This window comes from Camelus ferus, chromosome 25 (assembly GCF_009834535.1).
Source record: "Camelus ferus isolate YT-003-E chromosome 25, BCGSAC_Cfer_1.0, whole genome shotgun sequence".
Lineage (NCBI taxonomy): Eukaryota > Metazoa > Chordata > Mammalia > Artiodactyla > Camelidae > Camelus > Camelus ferus.
In genome coordinates this window covers 31,549,065-31,565,406 of record NC_045720.1, presented here as the reverse complement: position 1 = coordinate 31,565,406, position 16,342 = coordinate 31,549,065, and the positions used below count along the sequence as shown (strand labels likewise).

The 16,342-nt window shown below is 38.4% G+C and overlaps 1 protein-coding gene across 2 annotated transcripts in view; it reads right to left on the bottom strand.

Annotated features, from left to right (window-relative positions):
- STK3 (serine/threonine kinase 3) overlaps positions 1–12,222 on the bottom strand; it is a 233,307-nt gene extending 221,085 nt beyond the window's left edge. Inside the window, exon 1 of one of the 2 annotated variants that reach the window (XM_032467980.1) lies at positions 11,961–12,222. In XM_032467980.1, the coding sequence (XP_032323871.1) occupies positions 11,961–11,986 (26 nt within the window). In that variant the 5' untranslated portion in view covers positions 11,987–12,222. The remainder of the gene's footprint in view (positions 1–11,960) is intronic. The other variant, XM_032467979.1, reaches the window with a different exon arrangement.
- Positions 12,223–16,342: the final 4,120 nt, after the last annotated feature.

Genomic DNA, 16,342 nt, shown 5'->3' with positions numbered 1-16,342 from the left:
AGTACCAATTGCTACAAATCCTAGACAACAAGTATTATTTTCTGGGGGTTTTTTCAGTGGCCATCCTAAAGAGTATGAAGTGGTATCTCGTTGTGATTTTGACTTGCATTTCCCTAATGATTAGTGATGCTGAGTATCTTTTCATGTGCTTATTTATTTGTATATCTTCTTTGGAAAAATGTCTACTCAAGTCTTCTGCTCATTTTTATCTGGGGTGTTTTGGCCAAAGACTTGTAAACATAAACACAAAGGAAGGCTTTGTACACTGCTAGGTCTAGACTCCTAGTTGAGAATAATTAGGATATGGCCTCTAGATCTCTTGGGAAACTAATCAGAGAAGAGGACCTGGCCAGAGTACAAATCCAGCAAAGGAGAAAAAAACTTTCAGCTCTGCAAGAACAGAGCCACCTTCATATAGCACCTTCCACCTCATTTCAGCTCTGCAATTTTCAATGTCTTTTTCTCTTCTGGCAAACTTCTCTGTATGTATTGATTATATTATTGATAGCTTTATTACTATTAATAGTAGCTATTTTACAAGTCAACTGTTATTAACAGTTATATTGTTATTATTGCCATGTGCTAAGCACTATGCCTGATCTTACATGCAATATCTCATTTAAAATTAAGATCTAGTCTTCAACCCTAGCAATTTCATCTTGAATACTGTTAGAAAAGCCATACATCTTTAAAATGTACGAAAGGAAAAAAATACATAAAACACATGAAAGGTTTTTATCCTTTAGTCCTTCAACATTCCATTATTAAACAATGTCAAAAAGTCTCAAAATTAGTCTTAAATACTGAAAAGTTTCTAAATTACACAAAGATGAGCCTGATCATAAATCCACAAACTCAAACATCTTTTCTACTTCAACCACAGATAGTACATTTTACTTCAAACTAATGAAATTTAAGGGTCATTTTTTTCTGCTCCCTTTTGCTTTTTAAAGACCAAACATTGTGTAAATATTTAGCAGATATTTAGCGCTAAAGTAATAAAACTGATTTTCTTTTTTATTTTTAACTCAACTAGAATATATGTATGCATCCAAGTGAAAGCTGTCCTTTTATCCCCTTGGGAAGTTACGAGTTTTTTCAAAAGATGTCAGACACATTTTTGAAACATTTTGGAAACTGTCTTCAGAGATAAATGCTTCACCAATCACTTATTTACAATCATTTATTTCCCTACATCTTAAAATTTTGAAGATAAAATATGAGGATTTAGTCTCTATATGCTCATAACTCTTCACTCCCATCCCGAGAAGAATACTAGATTTAACTGCAACAATCACAATCAATACATTGATTAAAAGTGTAACTGCATTAATAAAAGTGTAACTTCAAGGAAAGTTTAAACTCTGACAATATTAACATTTGTATCATTCGGTGAGTTCTGTACTCTGACTTCTGCTTAATTTTTAGAGACTTCATTTAATCTGCACAAAACCCAAAAAGAAGGTACTATTATCATCTCCATTTTATAAGTGAACCAAGACTACGGAAAGTTAAGCAACTTACCTACCATTGCATTGCAGGAAATGGCAGAGCTAAGGTTAGAACCAATCTGACTCTAAAGCTTGGGCTCTTGTTTCCCTAGTAATTATCACTTTTTTAACAGTAAAATAGATGTAATTGATGATCTCATAGTGTATTTACTTTATAAAACTACATTAAAGTTTATGAGAGTTTAGTTAATTAGTGGCAGTAGAATGAACTGAAATCCATCTCAGAAAACAGATGCTCTGTAATAAATGGAAAACTTTTTAAAATTAAATGAAAGTCTTATTTTTCAACTCTATCATCCCATTTCCTCTCAGGTTGGGCTCTCTGCCCAAAAGTACTCTAAAATTATAATTTCCTGGCAAAGAGCTTTATAGGAAAAGAAGTTGAGATTTTGCTCTTTCCTTCACCCTTGGAGTCTTTCATTTTTATTTTCTAAGAACTTTTTCACTTACCCTCAACTGGAAAGTGACATGATTCCTTCTAATTTCTTGTAACATACCTATATGAAGTTAACACATGCTGCAATATACTACCCAGCCCTAAAGACATGTTACTGCGTTTTTACTTTCTTAATAACTCATTTTTCAAAAAACACAAATCCAGAAAATGTAGACAACATAAAATAGCACATTTGAAAATTCTCCAACATAGTCACATCTTATTAAAATAAAAATTAAAAATAATTTTATAAGAAATATGCAGACCTGTCTCATAACTTTTAATCCAGTTCATTACAAAGATTTTTAAATATCAACAACCATATCTATATTTGAGAACTAACAAAGGGAACAGAATCTTTAACTGATTAAAAATAAAAGAGGATACTTCCACATGAAACTTGCCAAGGTTTACCCATGAACCTGCTAAAAAAAAACCCACTATGATTTGTGCTGAAGGGACTACCTACACTGAAAAACTGGATTTACTCATGTTTTCTTCTGCATTTATTCCCCTACACCTTAGATTTTGAAAATAAAATGTGAGGATTTAGTCTCTATACATTCTCAATTCCTCACTCCCATCTCTAGAATTAACCGCAACAATCCCAAACATTAATACATTAATTAAAGGTATAACTACATTAATAAAAGTATAAGCTCAAGGAAAGTTTAAACTCTAACAATATTAACACCTGTATCATTCACTGAGTTCTGTACCCTGACTTCTGCATAATTTCTACAGGTTTTTATAAAGAGAAGCGAGGAGCTGTGGAGACAGTGCTGCTTTCAGTTGCTTGCAGAGACAGACTCTATTTTGCTTGATTTTTCAGCACAGTTTGATTACTTACACAGCAACAACACACAGGAAGCCACTTCTCAGTATTTCTCTAGTTCTTTCTAAATAAATTAAGGGGAGGAGACTGAGAAATAGCTCATGATTTTGGTGCTTTGTGAAAATAATTTTTGCTTTTTTTTAATCTAGAATATTTTTACCTGTTTGGTTTTTTAATAGAAATAAAAACAAAATTTTAAAATTCCAGCTGTATCTAATAGGAAAATCATTATAAGAAAGATAACTAGCCTAAACACGTCACTCACAGAAATTAAAAATAATCTACTATAAATGTAACATTACTGTATCTGTAAAGCTATAAATAGCCTCTGAAACTCCAATTCACTTTGGTAATACCATGAGTCTTCAAAATCTAACTGATGCTCCAAAATGACAAAATTTTTTTAACTTGGGAATTGTGTGGGCTTTTTAAGGTAAAATACTCTTCTTTTTTTGATGCAAAAAATTGTTATTTTCATATTAAATTTTAGAAATTAAGTAAAGTTTAAATAATTTTTTCTCTCCTTCCTCACTGTACAATAATGTCTTTAGTCAAAAGATGATTTCAGGATGTACTATGAACCCAGAAGAGAAAAAGGCCTCTAGTACGCAAAAACTGACACAAAGAGCACATGCTTTACTTTGGGAAAGGCAGAGCTACTGTTAGGTCAGACCACTATTCCTAAGATAAGCGCAGTTTAGAGAAGAGCGCAGCAACAAGAGATAACAGAAGACAGTAAAACACAAGGCTAGACTTACAGGGGAAAACCCACCTATACACAGCAACAAAGCTTCTCATGCACCAAAAGAACACACTTGACTGTCTCTATAAATTAAAACTATGAATAGTTCCATGAACTTTCTTATGGCTTCTATGATCTAAAATTTATTTATTTTTTTAAATTAAGTAATCAAGAAAGCAAATAATCAGTCTCAGAAGACTGGGTCAAGTGTCCTCACTTTGGAATGAATTTCCATCAAATTGGTTATTTTAAAAGTGTTTCTTAAAATATTTTAGAAGTATAATGCTTGAAATGGTTTACTTCATTTATTTGGGAAATCCATTATGTGGTACACCATACTTCCCAATAATGCTCAATGTGTTTAAAGTTATCACCATATCACTATTTGGGGAGACTGTTTCACATCACATGACTTTTTAATGAATTTTAATTAAAGGTGACTAAACAACTGTTGAGAGTCTGTATATAAGGGGGAGACCCCATTTTCTTACCATTGGCCTGGTACTTGAATTCTCTTCTATTAGGGAAAAAAAGAAAAAAAACACCTTGGAAGTATACAGTGAGAATCAAGTGCAATGAAGGAAAACTCAATGTACCAGGAAAAGAAAATTATCAAAATACTTTCTTCTCAAGAGTTAATTAGTACATATATTTTTAATTTCCACTGTAATTTTATGGATTCCATTGCTTAATTTCATCCTTGTCTTTTTTTTTAAATTCTTAGGAATTACATGAACTATAAATTTTATTCAGAGCAATCATTTCTCTCCAACCTCTTTCTATGATCGAAATTTCACTAATTATTAAAAATATTTGAATAGATATCATCACTGGGAAATGGCTACTGGCTGCTATTTGATAGCAAGATGACAGACTAATTCACATATCAACTTATAAGTGCAATGTGATGCCTTTTAATATAGTAATTATTACACCAAAACTAATTATTTCTAAAGTTATGTGACAAATGTAATTTACCAACTATGTCACTGGGACAAATATCTCATCTCATTTATTCAAAAGCACAATAAAACTTAATAAGAGGGGCTAATATCAAAACTGAAAGGGAGTAACAATGGCATTTATTATCTGGATGTGCTCCATTTTATAATTCATTAGACTGTAGTCAGTTAAGGTTGGATTTATAAAGCAGCTTCAAGATGCCCTTGAATTTTGTTTATTTGTACACAGATACACTTTCATTTTTGCAAAACAAGGCAGGCTAAAAGTTCTAACCTAAAAAATAAAGTTTGAAATCTGATCGTATCACTAGTGGTGCTATCTGTCTTGGATTCTTTCATTTTACCTATCTTTTTCATTTAAAAAAAAGTAGAAACTAAGTCACCTGAAACATTTAGAGGTGAGAAAGAAGTGAGGCTGGATATTAGAATAACAGTAGGTCAAAGGGTAACCAGAGTATGACAGGGAGAACATGAAGATAAAAGTCCATTCTAAATAGTCTCTACCACGGAACTGTCTATAGATGTCCAATTTCTGGCTCAAACTTAAAAACATAAACATAGAGATATTATCCAAGGAAAGAAGTTCAAAACTGCCAATGCCATCATTTTTTGATAGAATAACCTATGGTCTGAAAGATTAAGTCAGTTCTCCTACATATAAATAAAATACTATTTAAAAAAAAAACCCACTATGTTAGTGTTCAGGTTAGGGTCTTAAAATATCAACACTCAATAAAAGTAGGGCTTACTGGAGAAGGTTGATTCCAGATCTGGGAAAGGAAATGGGCAAGATGAGCCCTGAATATCTTATCACAGCAAACAGCAAAGAAGCTGTACAAGACCACTAAGGTCATGTTGTCTCCTGAAGGGATTCCTACTGACCAAAGATGGGACACTTTAAGCTTCAGCAAAAGTAACTTCAATGGATTAAAATCTATCAAATATGTTTATATCTATCAGCTTATAATAGCATTTTAAAAAAAGAAAAAGAATTAATCACCTTCAGAGGAAAACAGGGAACTGATTCATTATCTTGAAAACAGGTAAATAAAGGGGAAGAACCAAGTGACTCAGATACTCTTGCCAAACACCACCTATAATAATGCCTAAGGGACTGAACTTGAGTCTGATTCAGTCTCTGGATCCAGCTGCCCTTTTGCAGGAAATAAGGAGGACAAAGGAACATGCTGAACTGCGCCTTGAGCAAGCAATAAGCAAAATCCAGCCTGTGGAAAACTACAATTCCAACAGTCTGCATTTGCAACAGGAAAAGGAAAAGAAAAGAGATGGAGAGCAACCTAAAGATTAAAAATCACAACTCATATAAAAACTATTTTTTAATCGGCAAGACTAACCTATGATGTCTAGCAATGCACCTTTAAGTTATTACTGTAAAATTAAGAATTATGGTTACATATGGGGAAAGGTGGCTGTGATTGGGATGGAGCATTCAGTAGGTGCTTCCAAAGAGGGTGGCAAAGTTCTATTTCTTAACCGACTGGTGATTATAAAGATGTATGCATTGTAGTAATTCATCAAACCATACAACTGTTTTTTTTACCGGTTTCATTTTTTAATAAAAATTTTTTTTTTAATAGCAGGTCACCTGAACAAAGGCTTGCTATGTTTCCCATTCTCTAGTCTAAAGTGGTGGAAAAAAGAGGTTAAAAAAAGAAATCAGTGCCCATCATTTCCTCCCTACCCACTTCCTCTTCTAAGGCAACCACCTAATACACATTTTGGGCCAAACAGATTCACATTCCTGGGCATCTGGAATTCTAAGAAAAAAACTATAGATAATCTGTTCCTCTCCTAACCCAACCTGTTCCTCACCCAATCTTTCCCCATCTCCCAAGTTGCTCAAACCCAAAACCCAGGAGCCAGAACTGATTCCGTCTTCCTCATTCCCCACATCTCGTTTGTCAGTAATCCTTCATTTCTAACTGCAAAACTAACTAAAATCTGCCCACTTCTCTCCATCTCCACTGACTCCACCATCTCTCACCAAGAACTACTGCAACAGCCTCCTAACTTGGTCCCTGCTTTTAATCTTAACCCCCTACAATTTATTCCACCCAAAGAAACCAGAATGATCTTTTAAAAATATAAACTGCTTAAAATACTGCATAAATCCTTTAATACAGCCCACTCCACTGATTGAATACCAAATTCTTTTCCACGGCTTGCATCACTGAATCACTGCCCATCCCTCTGACCTCATCTCCAACCACTTTCTCCCATTCTACAACCCAGCCACAGTGACCTCATTTCAATTCCTCCCACACACTGACTCTTTCCCACCTCCAGGCCTTCTCATAGCTTTTCCCTTTGCCTGGAATACTCTTTTCCGGTTACTCACAAGGAATACTTCTCAACCTTACCTTCACAGCTGAAGTACTACCTTCTCAGGAAAGCCTCCTTCAACTGCCCTATTAAAGCAGGTTCCACCATTTTTCTCCATCAGTACGTACTACTTCTATTCTTCCTAGCTCAAGCTCCAACTAGAGCGGATTTCTATGATAGTGTATGTTCTATCTCATCTGTTTCGTTCAACAATGTACCCAGCATCTGTCATTTGAAAGATAGTCAATTAATAATTACTGAATATACAAATAAATGAGCAAATTAATGAACTCAAGGCTGACAAAGAAAATTTCTATCAGATAGTATAAATTTTCTCTTTAGAAGAAAAATCTAAAGACCTTTGGTAGATGGGGAGGGTGGAGCTAGTAAAGAGTCAGAAGTCGAGGTCATCATAATTATAGTGGGATATTTCCAGTGCACGGGGTCATTCTACACCAGAAGGCAAAGGAGCGTGTGCCTCAAAGCAACCTTCATGTATTACATTTTTCCTTGTAAACTCTATCAGACATCATGGATAATCATTTTCCATCTTCTCATACTTTAACTGGGACATATATAAAGTGTTCAAAAAACAGTAGCTTTTAAATAATTGTTTCCTCTCTGCCTTTCACCTCTTCCCTTTTAAACTCTTAAAGAATACCTCTATCTTATGTATAGGTTGTTACGATGATACCACTCTGATTCCTCTGGGCTCTTCATGCTGAGGAACTCATGAGCACCATCTACTTTACCCTCCTGTATCCCTGTCCTTTCACCTTTGCGTTCTCATTCCATAATAATCTATCTTCTGGCTGGTACTCCATTCACTCATAGTAACACTTACTCTCATGAAATGACTGGTTTTTTTTACATTCCTTTTTCATTTGTATGGATGCACTTTGTAACCCTAACATTTTGACTTCAGTCTTCAACTTTTACTTCCTCCAAACTACCCTTTCACACTATTAAAAAATAAATTAAAAAAAACAATTTGCCACAGGATCCAACTATAGCTTAAATCAAAGAACACTCTTCATCTTGAGAGTAAATAAGCTTGAGTCGCTTACTTTCTTAATATCCTTCCAGTGTTCTCACTGTTCCACACCAATTTTTCCTCTAAGTATAACTTAATCAATGAATTTTAAATTTTAAATAACTATTAATCCTATAACGTAACAGGAAAAAGGCCTGTCTGGTAAAGCATCCTTCTGCAGCAGTGATACTCCGTTCTATCTCTGACGAGTGCTGTGTATGACTATCCACCCTCCAGCAACCAGAGTCCTCATGCTGCCCCTCTGTCTGTCATAGAGACCCACCTCCCTTCTACAAATGTTCTACTTGTAGAAGTGTGTATGTTTGGTGATTTTCCTTTCTACTATCAAAACTTACCTATTCTGTCATTTTTCTGTCATCTAGTGGTTCCCCTACAAAGAAATCTGATAAACTCAACCTACCAAAATGCTAATAATTAATAGCCATTTAATGGATTTCCCTTACCAAAGGGACATCATTTTAATAAGAATTTCTGAGAACCTCTGTGATAGGCCTGTTAAGGAAATCTGAGGAATCTAAAAGATATTTTGATCTTCAAGTCACTGACATGGGTGACCACAACTATTGCCTACGTTTAACACAAAGCTCTTTGGGGAGACCAAATCGATAATGTGAGGGTAAGAGGGGCCTTACAAATTGTCTAGACACTAGATTCTCACATCTGGCTGCCCACTGGAATCTCCAACTCCCAGAGGAGAAGAACGACACCCAAAGAAGTAAATTTCAAAGCCAGCGACAAAGCTGGACCTAATGATATGTCAGATACTCATGAACAACACACTAAAAGTATAGACATGTATGGGGAGGACAAATACCCAGTTCAGGATAGTAACAACCCTTTTGGGGATGGACAGGAAATCCAAGTGAGAAGAGATATACTTAGGGGGCTTCAACTGTATTGGTAATATTTTATTTCTAAAGCTGGGTAGTGATATGTAAGTATTTATTAAATTAGTACCCATTATCTTTTGGGTGTCTAAAATTCTGTAATTAAAAAAAGAACAATTTGAAGATGGATACTCAAATGGATATCATAGTAGGAATACAGAGAAGTATCTTAGGCTAGAAAGTACTCAAATGCAATATTTTATGAAACAGGCCTTGAGGGAAAAAAAAAAACACACAGATTACTAGAAAAAAATAACACACTTTTCTAAAGGAAGAACACAAACAAAGGCAAAGTTTGGAGTACCCATAGTCTCTAACCTAAATAAAAAAACAAAAGGGAAACTTTAGAAGGACAGATTCAGCTCAGAGAAGTAACAAAAGGCTAGGGGTTAATGTTGAAACCAAGTGATAGGGGCCTGGGGTAGTACGTCAACTAGTGTGCCCCAATCCAAAACAAAACAAAACAACAACAAAGAGAGTAGCATGACTGAAGTGATCTTCTAGCAAAATAAACAAAAGCCACATGCAGGATGAACAGATAGTGTTCTTTGGGTCATTAGGAGGTTCTGTAGGATGCCAAAAGAAGAAGGTAAGGCGCGAGGAACCAAGTTCTGGTGCCCTGCCCCTACTCCAAAGAGATCCCTTCTGCTGTTAAAATTTTTTGATAACCAGTGGACTACAGTGCCCGAATGGAAGGCACTACTATAAATCACCTGTGAAGGTCCTAAAACCCTGGAATGGGGTAGTAGTACTGGGAATGAAAAGGGGAGGGGAGGAATGAATCCACAGACTTTTTGATGGAAAATGAGACAGGTTCCAGTGACAAACCAAATAGGATAATGAAAGGGTAGATCTACACACAAAAATCAAAAATACTAACAGTGCAACAGCTACTGGTCATACAGACTTGATCAACAGCACCATATATGTGACCATGTAAAAATGTCTGAGCCCTAAGGAAGTGCTACTCAAGGCAGAAAAGCAAAGTAGCCTTCTTACGGGGAGTAAGAAGAGAACAAGCAACGGGAGTAGGAGAAAGAGATGACCAGCGCATCATGGAACACTAAGAGAGCAAGCGAGAGTTTCAAAGAGGCATCACTGTACACAAATGAGAGGGAACACAGCCCTTGTAGCCAATCAGACCCAGGATTCTGGCACCAGCTCCACCTGACCAAGTTATTTAACCTCTCCAAGCCTCATTTAATAAGGAAAGTACAACCTAACAACTAACATTATTGAACATATTATAGAGCCCTGTGCTAAGTGCTTTACACATGACCTCACTTACTCCTCACAACACATTTTACAGATGAAGAAATTACATTTAGAACTAGCATAGTAAGTTGCAGAGCCAGGATTCCTTTTTCTTAGGACAATAAAGTAATGGAATGTATATATAAAATTCCTGGCAAACAGTAAGACCTCAAAAAATGGTAGCTATATTTCATTATCAGAATGTAATGATTAATAGGGGCAACTCAAAAACTCACGGTCAGTTACCCCTGTCACAGCCTTCCATGTGGCAAACTCTCTTAGTGTCCTCATCTATAAAATAGGAATAATGTCTGTAACCCAACCTACTCAGCGGAGCTGGTATAAGGATTAAATGATATTATAAAAAAGAAAATGTTGTGAAAAAAATTTTAAGAGACATTCAAATACATGGGATTGTCATGTATCTTTTGCTCTTTAGAAATGCCTTCCTGGATCAACATAAGTCTCTCTGAAGAGGGCTAAAAATAAGTCTCTTAAATGTACAACCACCACTTTGAAAAGTGTAAGTCACCATGGAACGGTGATACATACCACGCACACCTCACCTCAACCCCTCCAGGTTCTCTCCCTGCAAGGGCAGGGGTTCTCTTATACGGTAATGAAATTCTGATAACTTTGAGAAGAGCTGATCAATGAAAAGCGCTTCTACTTCAATTCAGAGTTGTTCAACTCCGCTGTATGGTCCTATCCCAGAGGTGCCCCTTACATTCCTTCCAAAACAACTTTTTTCCATTTCTTCTATAGTATTAAAACTGTGTGCCCTCTCAATGTTAGAATTAGGATATTTTACAAAATGTTAGAAAAGAATCTATGAAGGGCTCTGTCTGACAGCAGGTCTCTTTTGGAAACCCCTCCACAACCCCCCCTTTTTCACCTGAACAGATGGTTTCCAGGCCTCAAGGCTCACATATCTAGTCACACAATTCACAACAGCTCACAAAGTTCCTATCTTTTTAATTATTCCATGTTCTTTAATATACCACCTTTCATCTAAAGATCTCTAGGTATCAAAACACTCTTTAATCTTCACAACAGCACGGTATGGGAGAGAGATTAGCACTCTTATTTTATAAATTAAAAATGAAAGACTGAAGTTGAATGTTTTATCCAACGTCGGTTGATTGATTCATTCTGGGGGAGGGGGGAGATCCACGTTATGAACTTGTATCAATGGACAGCCCTGATTTAGCTTTCCAAAATCATTTAAAAAATCAGTTCAAACGTATCTACTGTGTACTCTTACACTCCCAATTTATCAAAGAATAAATATAAACTAAAAGTAAATACCAAAGCATCACTATTTTCACCTGCCAAAAGAAAAACAGAAACAAAAACAACTATATGGAGGAGGGGTTCTAATTAAAGATTCCTACTGTCTTGCATCCATAAATACTTTTGAACTTGAAGAGGAAGGGGGGAGGAACACCTGTCAGTGCAGCATATCCACAATAAGTTTTACAGACTGTGTAGCTATTAATAATTAATTCCTTAAACTGTAAATAAACAACCTGCCTTCTCAAAAAAATAAGGACACTGTTAAGAAGAACACTTGACAAGAAAGCCTACATGGTTGTAAGAAGCCCAGTAATTTCCTAGTTTTACGTCTCCCAGGCTTCGTGAACTTGCCACGAGGGAAAACTCCGCCCTTCCCAGGAGTCCGGCCGCGGGGCGCCCGGCGCTGCCCACCGATTTTCCTCGCGCACCAGGCCGGGCCAGCTGCGGGGGAAGCGAGGCTCGGCGTCCGCTCGGGGCCCCTCGCACCACGGACAGACGCGGCCCGGCCCCCGGACCTGCCTCGCGACCCCCTGCGCGCCCGGCTCCGGGCCCTGCAGTCTGGGAGGGGGTCGCAGTCCCGCCCGGCCTAGCCGCCCCCGCCGGCGCCGCCTCCCTCCTCCCGGATCCGCGCTTTCGTTACCTCTTGGGCGCCGGCGGCTGCTCCATGGCGGCCGGGGACAGAAGGAGGGACCAGGAGGGCGGCGAAGGCCAGAGGCGGGCAAGGAGCCGGGGCACCGGCCGGCCGAGCCCCGGGAACCACAGAGGGAAACTCCAGGAACTCGGACCAACTTTCCCGTAACTCCGCGGCGGATCCCCCTCCCGCTCGCGAGCGCCGCTCCTCCCGGCCCGGCCCGGCCCGGCCCGCCCCGCCCCGCCCCTCGGCCGCCGGCCACGGTCGGCGGAGGGTGGGCGGAGCCGGCCGCGTTCCACGGGGGGTGGGAGGAGCCGGCCGCGGCCCAGGCGTGGGGGCGGGGCCAGGCCCTGGGGAGGGCGGGTGGTGGGCGGAGTCGGGGCGGACGGAGGGGCAGGCCATGGTCCTTGAGGCGAGAAAAGGAGCTGTGACCGCAAGGGCGAGAGGGTGAGACATGGTGAGGACCCGGGGCTTCTCTTTGCTGGCCTGGGGCACGTTCCTTTGAGGCGGCCCGAAGCTCCCGCTCCTCACTTGCCTTCATTGCTTTTGCCCCAGTCTGATTTGACTCATTTCTCTGGATTTCCCAAAGATACCTCCCAAACATCTTGAGCAGCCGTTTTAAGTATTGCTAACTGCCCACGCTTCTGTCTCTAGTTCTTTTTATAATTACAGGTTATGTTTTCCCCCAGCCATCCCCCCAATACTAGGGATACTTCTGGAAATTCTTGTTTGATTTTGATTGTGGACAAGCTCCTCCAATAATTACGTCTAATTACAAAGGAAATAATTACTGCTATGAGATCTGTCTTGCACCAAATTCAGTGCACTGTGGTCTTGATGGCTTTTCGACTGGATAACCTGGCACCTATCACAAAGTATGATGCATAGAAAAGTACTCAAGAAAATTTTGTTTCCTTCCCACTTGCCACCCTCTCCCCCAACTTACCCCCAAGGCCCTTACCCCATTGTAATTTGGTCCCTTCAGGCAACCATAGTGTGTACACTGTTTAACCTTAAATTTCATCTATAGATACCTATCTTTCACATACCACTGCTATGTAAATATGTTTTTGTGAGAAATTGTCAAATGTAGTGTCATAGAGTTTTCTGAAGATTAGAACAAAGAATATGAAGAGAATGTTGAATAAAGGAAATTTGTGAACATTAATCCAAATTCAACTTACCTACTAACAGATATTCTTCTTTTTCTTTTAAGTTTCACTATGTAATGAACTTACATTATTTACTTTCAAACCATTATATCCCCCTCTAAATTTAGGTAATTTAAAGATAAGACCATTTGTTGTTGAAACCTAAAGTCAAATTCTGTGAACAAGAGAGATCATTACAGAATTTATACTCATTTACATTTATTAAGGATCCACAGTCTATCATTCAGAAGTAACAAGACAACCATTAAGACATCAAAGCTAGAAAGAACCTTTGAAAGTGTTTCATTCTCTCCCTCACTGTTATCCCTACTTTCATGCCCTGTTCCCATCTCCTTATATTTTACCAGGAAAATCTCAGAGAAGCTCGTTTCATCTTTTTAAACATTTTTCAGATTTATTAATGGGTTCAAATTATACTTTAAAATGGACTCTGACTTATGTTACTAATCTCCAGGAAGCCTTTCCCAGTAAAACCAACCGCACCACCAGCCAGCTACCTCCAACATTTCAGCTGTGAAAGATGCCTCTCTTCCACGTGCCCAGAACACACTTGGCTAACTTGTGTCTGATGCTTATCACACTGTATTGAAGTTCTGTTTATTTGACTGTCATCCCAACCCAGCTGTGAGTCTGGTGAGCATTGTACTGTGTCTTTATTCTCTCTCTTGCATAACAAGTGCTTTACACAATGCAAGAGGACTGGGTTGGATGGCTCCCTTTTGCTCCCTTAGATTCTCTCTCCATCCTTCTCCACCTGCTCTCTGCCCTGGGGACTGATCTGTATGGCTAGTGTCATTGGGCCCCAAGCCCTCTGACTTCTGTTTGGATCTAATGACAGAGAGAGCCAGCAGGAGATCATCTGGCAGAGAAAGGAATGTAAGGTCAGACTATTTATTCCTCTGGTTCCTTTCCTGTGAGGTCTCCTAGGGCCCAACTCTCCTAGTCCCTTTGGACCTAAGGGGACCACTCTGCAATTCCTTCAATTCCTCCTCTAGACCCTACATTCCCCCAAAGCTGAGCCCTCCTCAAACTGCCCTAATTTGCACGTACCTTCAAAAGGGTTTCCCATTGGAACCATGACTGAGACACCCATAAAGAAGGTTTGTGGAAGGAGGAGAAATAATATCAGAAAGTAAATCTCTGATGTCTCCCCTCAATTTGAAAGGAAGGAGGCTAACAATTTTGTACGATCCCAATGGATTCAGACACTTGGCCTATATTATCTCATTACACCCTTAAACCTGCCTTATTAGGTAGCCATTTCTGCCTTATAGGTGAAGAAACTAAGGTTCAAATGGGTGGAGGGAGTTACCCCAGACCAAACAGAAAATCTGCATTCTAACCCATGCCTTTATAACTCTAAAGCCATGCTTTATCCCACAGTAAGCCAGTCAGTAAATATTTGTAGAACATTTATATATGCAGGCATTATTCTAGTTACTGGAAATTCATTAGTAAAGAAAACAGACAAATAGATGAAACTTCCTGCCCTCATGTGAGCCCAAAGAAACAGTAAGTGCTAAGGCCTGAGGCCATTGTGCCTGGAGCGCTCTGTGTTACAGAATAAAAGGAATGGTTTTTCTTCTGAATTACTCAGGGGAAAAAAAAAATCTCAAATCTCTGTTTTAATTGGTCTGTAGAAAGCCAGCCTGAGGATTCCAAGAAGGAAAGCATAGAAATCAGCATTCAACCTGCCAATAAGAAGCAGCAACATTCATGAACAATTGAAAGCTGTTGGAAAATTAGATTCAGATAAGGGTCACTCAGCTTCACTTAACTGTGAAAGCATCGTAATCTGTTTCTGCTTACAACCTTCCAACTGGAGTGGAAATTAAGTATGCACCTTAATTATACTAGCAAACAGCTCACCAGAATTCTCAACTGAGTTCTCTAAGAGAAATGGGAGAGAAACCTGCAATTTGGGACCCAGTTCCTTGGAATAACAAAAGTGCATTCATTGTCCCTGAATACATACACCACCATGTTTTACAGGTAGAAAAATATTAAAATTAAAAAAAATTTTTTTCCTTGTTACACTAGTTGTGCTGTTCATTGAAACTCAAATTTGTATTACCCTTTTTCTCAACTTTATATTTATTTGAAAAATACTAACAGCTGTTTATCTTTTCTACTAGGAAGAGTTTAGGACAAAGAGAAAGCTCTGGTCAAATATATTACATTACATAATTTTTTTATTTGCAGGGGAATTCAGAACTGTTTCCTCTCAAGAGGTGGCTTTACAAAGCATTTTCTCTTGATCTGTTTTCTCTTTTCTAACTTAATTTTATAGTTAGCCTGGAACTAGCATGTCGCATTTGAATTCAACCACTATCGCATTTTATCACAGCAATCTTAAACTTAAATTTCATTTGTTAGTTTCACTTATTCCCAAATAAGGACAGTATTTTATTCATAGTTGTTGTATCAAAAGTCTAGCATGTCAGTTAACCACAAGCAACAATTCAAAATGACTTTTAAAACAAGAAGCTTAGACGTGGTGTTTCTAGGTTTGATTAATTCTTTGATTTACTTCTGTTTCCTGCCCTACTGTGCGCTGCAGGGTGTCCTCAGGCTGTCTCCCTCCCGTCAAATGGTAGCCGCCACAATCCAGGCGTCACATGGAGTCGTGACAATGTCCAGCAACAGAGGAAGATTATTTCTTTCTGATTACCACTTTTTAAGATGGTGGGAAAGCCTATTCCAAAAGCCCTTCTGCGGACTTCCCTTCATGTCCTATTGGCCAGAAGTATGTCACAGACCTACCTGTGAGAAAGAAAATGGTGTCACAAAAACCTGTGTAGACCAACTGCAATTCACCCCACGAGGCTGGGCATGGAGCCGAGACTGGGAGTCACCTTCCCTGAAGCTTATGGGAAGGAGAAGCATGAGAGAAAAACAAAATTGGGCTCCTATTATTAACAGAGAATGGAGGAATTGTTATTAGGCAACAGCCCATGAGTTCTAGTAAATATTAAATACCTAGAGCAATACGATCACTAAATAAATGTTTGTTGAGTGAATGAATGGATCTCCATACAAAGAAAACATCAAGAATTTTAAGATACGTAAATCATATATAAACAACATATTAAGTGAAAGTGAATGTGCCATTTGTCCTTTTTATTTCCTCTCAGTTTCAAATTCATCCTCCGTTGTCTGCTCTGTTAAAATGGAGCTGCTAGGTCCATTAAATATTTTTCTTTATCAGATGGTAAGGTG